At 35.4% G+C, this 9,442-nt stretch overlaps 2 protein-coding genes across 3 annotated transcripts in view; one reads left to right on the forward strand and one right to left on the reverse strand.

The window, feature by feature from the left end:
- The window catches only part of LOC139103218 (large ribosomal subunit protein mL62), a 61,952-nt gene that overhangs the window by 36,915 nt on the left and 15,595 nt on the right, over positions 1-9,442 (reverse strand). The gene's annotated exons all lie outside the window — the stretch shown is intronic.
- Positions 52-8,664, forward strand: LOC139103216 (uncharacterized). Its single transcript, XM_070657690.1, has 4 exons — positions 52-519; positions 4,451-4,593; positions 5,099-5,378; positions 5,831-8,664. Exons 1-4 carry the CDS (start codon positions 450-452, stop codon positions 6,043-6,045), a joined length of 708 nt encoding a protein of 235 aa, XP_070513791.1. The 5' UTR covers positions 52-449; the 3' UTR covers positions 6,046-8,664.

Raw genomic sequence — 9,442 nt, forward strand, 5'->3', positions numbered from 1 at the left:
TCCCGCCGTTTGTAGATGCACCTGCCGGAGCCGCGGTCGGCGTTACGAGGATTGGTCCTCTCGCAGTTGGACCTTGACGTGCGTGGCGTGAGAATGTCGACCGCTGGCGGCCGCGCGTAGGGCAAAAGGGCTGCCGGGGGAGAGAGCTAGCTCGCCCTGCGTCACCGCGACACCGCCGGTGTTCCGGGGCCGGTTTTTTTCACGGCCGTGTTTCAAGGCCGCCTTTCAAGGTCCTCCACCCTCGAGTACCAACGTGGGAGAAATTAAAAAAAAAATTAAAAAAAATAACACGAAAAGGGGAAAAGGACGCGGCGGGAGAAACGCGTGCCCGTGGCCTTCGTCACTAAGGGTGGTCGCGCCGCGAGCTGTCCACGAGGTTCACGTGCCTTTACCTGACACGGCCACTTTTCCGAACTAGCCGGCTCTCCACGTTTTGCACCACCGGGACGATGATGCTCCTTCGGATGCTACTACTCATCGGTTATCTCCTACGCTGTCACGTCGCCCGCTCAATAGCCGGTGAGTTCGCACGATTTCGCACGATTTCGCGCACATATTCGCGAACGTGTATATATATATATATATATAGTATATGTATATGTTTTGCCGATGCAGATCCCGTTTTTGTATTTTCTACCCGAATATCGTGAATAAAGAAAAAAAAAAAAAAGCGTTGTTACGTTTTATATTTAAATTGAAACATTTAAATTAAAACGTTTGTGGAATTTTATTAAATTTTTTGATACATTTAAATTACCTTGCATTTGAAAGATATACGAATGTAGACCCGTGTTCTCGTTTTTCTTTTTAATATATTTTTATTTTATTTTAATGTTTGTCTTTTACTGAAAGTAATTTTTTACTTAAAGTGAAACTTTTATTTTAATTAGAATCTAGGGACGTTAAAAACCTGTGAGTTTTTAATAAGCGCGCATACCCATCGCAGTTTTAATTTATCGCAATTCGCGAAATATAACGATAAATACTCGTACCCCTGTGACTACTTCAAAGTTTGATAAGAGCAGCTAATAAATATTGCACAGCGTGGCAATTAGTAAAAGAGATTTATACCTTTCTCTCTCTTTTTTTCCCTTTTTTCTCTCCCGTAAATAATTTTAGTTTTAACTTCTAATTTATTTCTCAGATTATATATTTTTTAATTTATTATAAAAGCAGCTTGTTTCGAAACGCGCGATTAATTATTAATAGCTCGTTAAATTCGTACGTACTTTCGTTTACTTTAGAATATTATTTTATAATGCGATTAACAATGTTATTATGTTGCCATATATGATTTATCACTCTCGTACAGTACATACTCTAATTATAATATTATCCAGCGCGCAATTAATAATCGAGGACAGTAATTTAATATTCCCGCAAAATCATTAATATTTTCGATGTTTCAACCTCAAAGATACTAGCCGAACCAGGGGCGAAAATATCGATTTCTTGAATACTGTAATATTATTAACAGTCGCTGCGCGCGGAATAATAGACAAAATTCAACGCAGATTATGCGACATCGGTGGCTGCTGCATGCCGTAGATAATATGCTTAACGCCGCCCGAAGTTGTATTTACAAGTAAATTTTAAGTAATCGTGAACGCACTGAAATCCGTTTGCAAACTAACAGCGATAAATGCGCAGCCGAAACGCTTATTCTCAGCCAAAAACTTTCGACATTTGTTCCATTAATGTCGAGCGAAATAATTAAAAAATTATTTTAATTCTTTTATAATCGTATGTATTTATGCAATGTACAATATAAAAAAAGAATAAGAAAAAAGAAAATAAAACGAAGTTCTATTTGCGCCAAAAGTATCGCGCGATTATTTACAGATGCGATAAATAAATTTATATTGATCGGCAATATTAACGACACGATTAACCGTAATAACAATTATGTTAAATCAACGCGTTTTAATTGCAGATCATGCTTTACGCATTGATTAATTTTATATCGCGAGAGGAAGAGGTAAAGGGCACCGGAGATAAAGCAAGCGCAGTTGATTTGCTAAATTAATGACGCTTTAGCGGACACCGTGCTAACGAGGAGCCATTGTTTCGAGATTTCAAAAGATTCTACGAATGACCACCCTGTTAATCCGAGAATCGATTCTCTGTTCGAAAGGCGATAGCCGGATTGTCGCATTTAAAATGTAACGTTGAAACATATATAAGACCGATGCGATTCTCTTTTACTCGACAAATTCCTATCAATTATATGTAGATTTAATTAGACGTGAAATTCCCGTGCTACGACATTTGTTTCTCGAAACTAGATTATTACCTATCGGAGCTTTGGTTATTGGAAGCCCCGATAAACTGTTTCTCGGTCACATACTGAAAACAATGGCTCGTATCGATGCTGCGCTGCAGCGTGCCTGTGGACTTTAAAAAAATCTAATTTTTTTTAAATGCCCTTGCCGGGCACAGTTAGAAATGAAGGGAAATTTTTTTGAATAGACACTCCGCTCGCATAATAACTCCGCACAGTTGCAACGGGTCGTAAGAACGACAAAAAGAGGAAAAAAGAAAAGAAAAAAATTTCCCCCTCCGAGTCACTCATTATTTCGCGTTCGTTTGCGGCAAGTCAGCGCTGTAATTTACCCTAGAAAGAGTTGCATTTAATTCGGGATTGGCACGGCAAACTTCCAGTTTTACAACGAACAAATGTGCGCCGAAGACCGGCTAGAAAATTACTGAAACTAAATAACCATTATTTTATAAGCAAACAGAATGAAGTGAATTAAATATTGTCCCGCAGGAAAAAAAAAAAATCCATTACCGTTCCAGCGTGATAAAACAACGTTACGCGTTTATGAACTCGTGAAAACAAATATTACCAAAAACTGGAGGTTTATTAATCTCTCTTTCTCTTTCTTTTTTTTAATTATCAGAGCCTAATTAATGCAGCTTTAAATTTTACTACTTAGCATATTTAAAAACTACTATAAATAAATGTCGCGCATCATTAAATAAATCGATAGCGCTACAATGCTGAACGTTTCAAATTGCGCGAATATAAAGATACAACATAAATCTCCTGAGCGTGTAAACATGGTTTTTAATTATTAATTAATAAGAACTACTGAAAATATAATAAAGCATACATGTGTGCAGCGTTCTCGTTCATTGATTCGCGTCTATTCGCGTAACAGCCGAGTCATTTATTCGTAATTTTGGTGCCCTAAATAAATGAAGGTGACAAATATACCCGGTCTGCGCACAAGGGCGGAAAGTTTTACCTCTTTTTTCTTCTTTTTTTTTTATTCCGTTAACCGTGAACAATTGATTAATATTTGCTGTACCGAAGCTTCAAAGCTCATTATAACGCTAACATTTATTTGTTTGCGCGACGTGCCATCCTATTTTCTTCGTATCGATCTCTTGTCTCGCTCGTTACCTACACCGTGCTTTATATCTCTTCGCATTCGTCGTTTCAACATGCAATATTTCACTGCCTGGACCCAAAATCAATATGCAACTCTTCGAGGCGCAAATTCTTCGGTCAACTTGACGCTACTTCTCTCTCTCTCTCTTTTTCTCTCTTTTTTTTTTAACGGTAAAAAAAGGAGACAATGTCTGTTTAAATAATTAACAAATTAAAAGAAATATTTTCTAACTGCGCGGTTTAATAAAAAAGTGTATTAATTCTAAATGTGTAATATTAAGTAAAGCATTTTTTTTTTATTGTAATTCCTTTTTTTGTATCTCTTGTGATGTTTGAAATAGTGTTCTTTTTAAAAGACCATCGTGTGAACTTTTTATATCGTGAAATTGGTCGAGGCTACGCCAATTTTATTAGTTCGATCTCGCCCAATCGGACGACCGTCCGATGAACTTTCACGACTGTCTAAAATAATGACCTAATATACAAATAGGTTCCATCGAGCGCAGCGAAGCATTTGAACTTTAATTTCTTTAGGTATGTTGATGAAATTATTATACATTAGTTATGTCAAATTAGTGTAACTGGAAAAAAACGTTATACATTTGCTGCCGCGCTATTTTTAAGTGAAGCAAGAGATTTTTTTCGAGAGAATATCTCCGTAGAACTGAGCCTAGGTCACGACTTCAAGACGCAGTCACAATTGTTGGCTCTAATTACGAAATTGGGTTGCGGAATGAGCGCATAAGTACGTGCTCGTGTCACACATGCGAATTCCCGGGAGCGAATTTGATTAAAACGATCGTCTAATCGCGATTTCGTACGGTAAGGTACGATTTCATTGTCTAGAAATTGTTAAAATAAAATAGTAAATCGCGGCAATCAGAAATAAGCAAATAAGCGGGTGATTTAAAGTAATCTTTTACGTAAGTATATACGACTAAGGAAATTTATTGGAACGGCAGCTAAGAAAAAAAAGAAAAAAAAAAGAAAAAAAGCAAAAAAAAAGCAATTTCTCGGCTATTGATGATCCCTCATTTACAATTTTGCTTACAGCACCTGCGAAAGCGACGAGCCAGACTTTATTGAATGAAATCGACGTTACGCTCCGAGACGACGGCGACGATGACGTCACTACGGAAGAGCCGCTTCTCAAAAAGTGCATTGTAGACGGGAACTTTTATTCTCACAGCCAAACGGTAATGACTGAAATGTACCGACTTTACCGGAGAAAAAGTCTTTTCCCTCCCATCCCCTTTATTTCCTTCCCATTTCCCGAATCGATCCCGAGCGTTAAAAAAGTATTGAAAAGAATCGCCATTTATCACGGCTTTAGCATCCTCGCCGTCATATTTCAACAACTAACTTTCTTAGATCAAGATTCTATTACAGTATAAACTTGACTGAAATTAACTGATAAATGCAGCGAAAATGTGATCCATTTACCTCTCTCAAGTTTCGTCCGCGAAAAAACGTTCTAGAGTATCACTTTGCAATATTAAATGTCACAATACTTAAAATAACTAAATATATTTTATTTGAACATTAAGAAAGCTCTATTTTAAATGTAAAAAAAAAAAAAGAAAAAAGAAAAAAAATTGAAAGCAAGATGAATACGAGAAGCGGCAGTATACGTATAGTTTTACGTGTTCTCTCGACGACTTTTTATTAACCTTTGTCGTAAACGCTCCACTTTCTCTTTAGATACCGTCGTATGACACGAATTCGCATTGCCTGTGCGTCGTAGGCGAAGTTTACTGTTGGTGGCAAAATTATAATTCAAACACCGCCTCGTCGCCCGACCCGTCTTCTCCGCGATCGACCGCAGTAGAAAGCAATTACACTTCATCCCTAGGAATGGGTACGGACATTGTGGATGGCTTCAAGGCTTCCGGAAATTTTGACTCGGCCAACCAGCAACGTAAAGAAGTTAACGTCGCCTCGTCAAGCACGTCTTCTGCACCGACCGTTTGCGTCGTGATGGGTATTAATTAATTTTTCCCCTCGTATAATTAATTTCTTAAATATTTTAAGACTGCGATTTACCTCTTTTCGCATCGATCGTCATAAATTATTAATATAATATTTAATTTAAAATATTCCATATATTCGGTGAATTTTACTGAGATTCCTAAGGACCACTTTCGCGCCTCTCGTTTCGGCAAAAGCTGCCGCGCGAATAAGTTTTTCGGTGACTTATTTTAAAATTCACTCGGTATCTTAGATCCAAGTACACTATGCACGTTTAATATTCATAGCGTACCGAAGCGCGAGATAAAAGCGCGAGCGTCTATATACTTTGGAAGCCTACATTCTCTTTTATGCGGTATATTATAAAAAGCCGCGCCGCGCGAATATAATATATATAAAACGTACACATGCGGTTGCGGTCTTTTTACGTGAAATTCGTATGTACCGTGAGAACTTGAATTATAGGAAGGGAGTATCGACAGGGTGAGGCACTACCACACTCGACTGGGAACTGCGTCGAATGCAGCTGTGGCACCGAAGGCCGCATTGAATGCTCGCCGAAAGACTGTGTGGCACTGCGACCCGAGATATTAGTCGCACCTGATAAGCCCGAGGTGCCCGACGGCGATTTCGAAGTTTTCAACTTGGCGCGGGACTGGGATATTAACGAAAATTTCTAAAGCACCCGATAACGAGCCTGAGCGAAGCCTCGCCCCCGTTCTGATTACTGCGATAATTATTAACGTTGTCAAAAGGCTAGCTAATCCTTTAATTAAACACGGAGATGTTCAAAGAGTGGGATTTCCCGCGCGGAGGAAAAATAAATCGCGATGAGGGAGGAAAAAAAAAAAGATTCTAAAGCGTGTACAGTGAAAAACTGGTAGTAGACCTAGCGTTTACAGTTCGTTGGTATTTATATAAAATTGTTTTTAATATTTATTTCCAACGTGATCCCGTATTTTTTAAATAATAATTAACGTATAATCTTTGTACGAGAGTGTAAGGTTTTAGAATCACATTTTTATTTAGTAAAAGAGAGAATTAGTTTCTTTCGATCGAGGATGTGCCTTCAATTATTATTCATCTTACATCGTGGATGTAATCAAAATGACGTAGAAGGCATAGTCCTGATATATCTAGTCTAAATTCTTTTTTTATATATATATAAAATCTTTGACAAGTGAAAGAAATATTTAATCGATTAAATTTTTTTTTCTTACTTAAATAGTCCCTATTAAAAATTGTTTTGTAGATACTGATAGACTGAATAATCTCCATAGCGATAGCGATACTCGATAAATTAATGTCTTAATTTTACCATTTACTCAAGATAGAGACTTTTATCATTTTCTATTTCAATACTGTATAAGATGCTTGTAAATTTCAAGTTTTAACTTATTTCGTAGTGCATTTCGTAGCCAGTTATTTAATTTAGCGTACCGAGAATTTATATCATGTATAAATTCAATACGAGGATGTTTTTGTAGACAACGGCCTATAATCCATAAATTAACCACGACACGTGTACTTCAGCCTTACGTACACGTGGAAGACGGTGTATCGAGAATTAGCTTAGTCACCACTAGTCGATCACAATAATATCTCATAAAAATTCAACAATACTTTTCATCGTACCTCATATCTTAAATCCTAATAGGTGCGTAATCAAATTGCAGTGGAATGTAATTTATCACGAGTATATACACGGCACACGCGCATGTAAGCGTGCGTATGAAAAACGATATATATCTTCATATATAGTCTTATATATACATATATAAATATATATATATATATATATATATATATATATATATATATTTACGATAGCCTAATGCCAATAACGAAACAATGCCATAACGAAAGACCCTTGTTGCAATAGTTTACGTAATATACGAGAGATTGATTAGCAATAGAAACGTAGCCAGACGAAGGAAAATCGTGCTAACGAGGTGGATACTTGAGAAAAATTAACTAACATCAAATACGCCCCCCGTATACGCATAACATCGTATACGCACGTATCTTTGTACGCGTATATAAATATCGTATATGTATATGTATAATTGCGTGTACGATACTTTTGCAAGCATAGCCCTTGCGTTCGATTTTGTAAATACTTCCTAGTTAGTTTGGAAGATCGTGTACTTTCTACACGCCAAATAATTGTCAGGATATCGTTTTTGTACGAGCAAGAGCGATGTAGCGATTTATAAGTAACTTTGTTAACACGATATACCTCCAGAATGTTTTTTATCATATTGAGAAATTATTTTTCAAAGCGAGTTGCGTAGAAGAAAGAAAAAAAGAAAAAAAAAGATATTCTTTTTCACCAAAGAACCACGTAATATGCGAAAGTCACGGTAGAATTGTGTAATTGCGTACTTTTACGATGATAAAAATTCGATATTATTTATAGATAATTATATAGATACGTAGCCTCCAATGTGACGTATACATCACGAAGGGTACTTTTGTCTAACAGTTTACAAGTTTAGATCGAAGAGGTTTATTCTTTCATAAGAATGCTGAATGTCTGATTACCGTTATTGATTTCAATAATTAGAGTATTAGTTTTTCAAACATTAATTATCCTACGCCGTAACTTTTACTCAATATTTATTTTCAATTATTTTATCATTCTGTAATTGATAAAAATTAACGATTGTCAAATTTTAATTAATTTTCTATAATATTGAAAACAAAACATATCAATTTCATCGGTTTCTTCCTTCAATTATCGTTTTCTTTTTTTAATTAATACTAGAACAAACCATGCGCGCGCTATTTTTCAATATAATTTTTTTTTTTTTTTTTTAAAGAAAACCAATTCAGAAGACGTTTTACTAAATTAAAAAAAAACCTGGTATGTTCTAATAATTATTAAAAAACCTTTTCTTCGACAGCTGACGTTAACTCTCGCTTGGCGTAAAGCAAGCCAAGCGAAAGAAAACCAAACAGCATGGGTTTTAAACAGCAACAATTAAAAAGCTAATAATTAATATTTGCCCAAAGTATTCTTTAACGGAAACTCAAATATAATAATCGACAATGTTCATTACGTTGTTATAAAAGGAATCGTACATAGCAAAAATTACAGAAGTTTTTTGAAAAGTCCTCTCCATAAAAATTAGTTATAGTTGAAAAAATTAATTATTGAAATTAGTTAAAAATCTTTCAATAGAATCTTCCGATTTACTGACAATCCTTCATTCGTTGAATTGATAGAATAATATAATAAAATGTCGATATAAATTCTATCAATAATTTGTCAAAAAAAAAAAAAATATATAATAAAACATCACTGTAAACGATATATGTTCTTACGATATGAACGCCTATAATTTTGTTAGCAAATTTCTCATAAAACCAAAGTGGCACATCATCGCGGGACCATTTAAACGAAAATATCACTTTTAGCAGACCGTTCATTATTTTTTTTTTTTTTCGTTCTCTTAAATAACGATCTCGTACGTCTTCCAGTTATCTTACATGGAATTGTATCTACATACATATATCGTGTTCCCTGCGAATTATGCATATGTCTTCGCAGAAAAATTGTATTCCAAATAAAAAAAAAAAAAAAAAGAGATCTCATGACACGAGAATAGAACATTCGCACTTTGCCGTACTACCTGTTCCCGATTATCCATTTTCTTAACTTTACAACAATTATTTATTATAATACTACTAGACATTACAGAGCGCGAGTTCACGTCACTTACTCTAGCTTTTTCTACGTTAAGGAAAGCTGTTTTATATTTAATAATTAATATATTAAATTAGTAATTTTTTTTATTATTATATTTGTTATACATATATTTCGTTCGTCTAGTTTGTCTCTTTTTTTTTTCTTTTTTTTTAATACGTTATACATATACATAAACGAAGATTTAGTTACCGGTTGAAAATATTCGTGGACTTAGCAACGTAGTTCGATATACATATGCTTGCGAGGAGAGAGGCGCTAGAACGAGCCAACTTACAGATGTTTACTTTCAGAATCAACCGATCAGCTGTTTTACCCAACACGCTTCCTATCACTTGTATGTGCTAAGAGTTTTTTTTTTCTTTTTT

Source organism: Cardiocondyla obscurior, linkage group LG06 (genome assembly GCF_019399895.1).
Source record: "Cardiocondyla obscurior isolate alpha-2009 linkage group LG06, Cobs3.1, whole genome shotgun sequence".
Taxonomy (NCBI): domain Eukaryota; kingdom Metazoa; phylum Arthropoda; class Insecta; order Hymenoptera; family Formicidae; genus Cardiocondyla; species Cardiocondyla obscurior.

Coding starts and splice junctions, on each gene's coding strand:
- LOC139103216 (XM_070657690.1), top strand. CDS start 450: ATGATGCTCCTTCGGATGCTACTACTCATCGGTTATCTCCTACGCTGT. Junction 4,594..5,098: donor TTTATTCTCACAGCCAAACG/GTAATGACTGAA, acceptor CTTTCTCTTTAG/ATACCGTCGTATGACACGAA. Junction 5,379..5,830: donor GACCGTTTGCGTCGTGATGG/GTATTAATTAAT, acceptor CTTGAATTATAG/GAAGGGAGTATCGACAGGGT.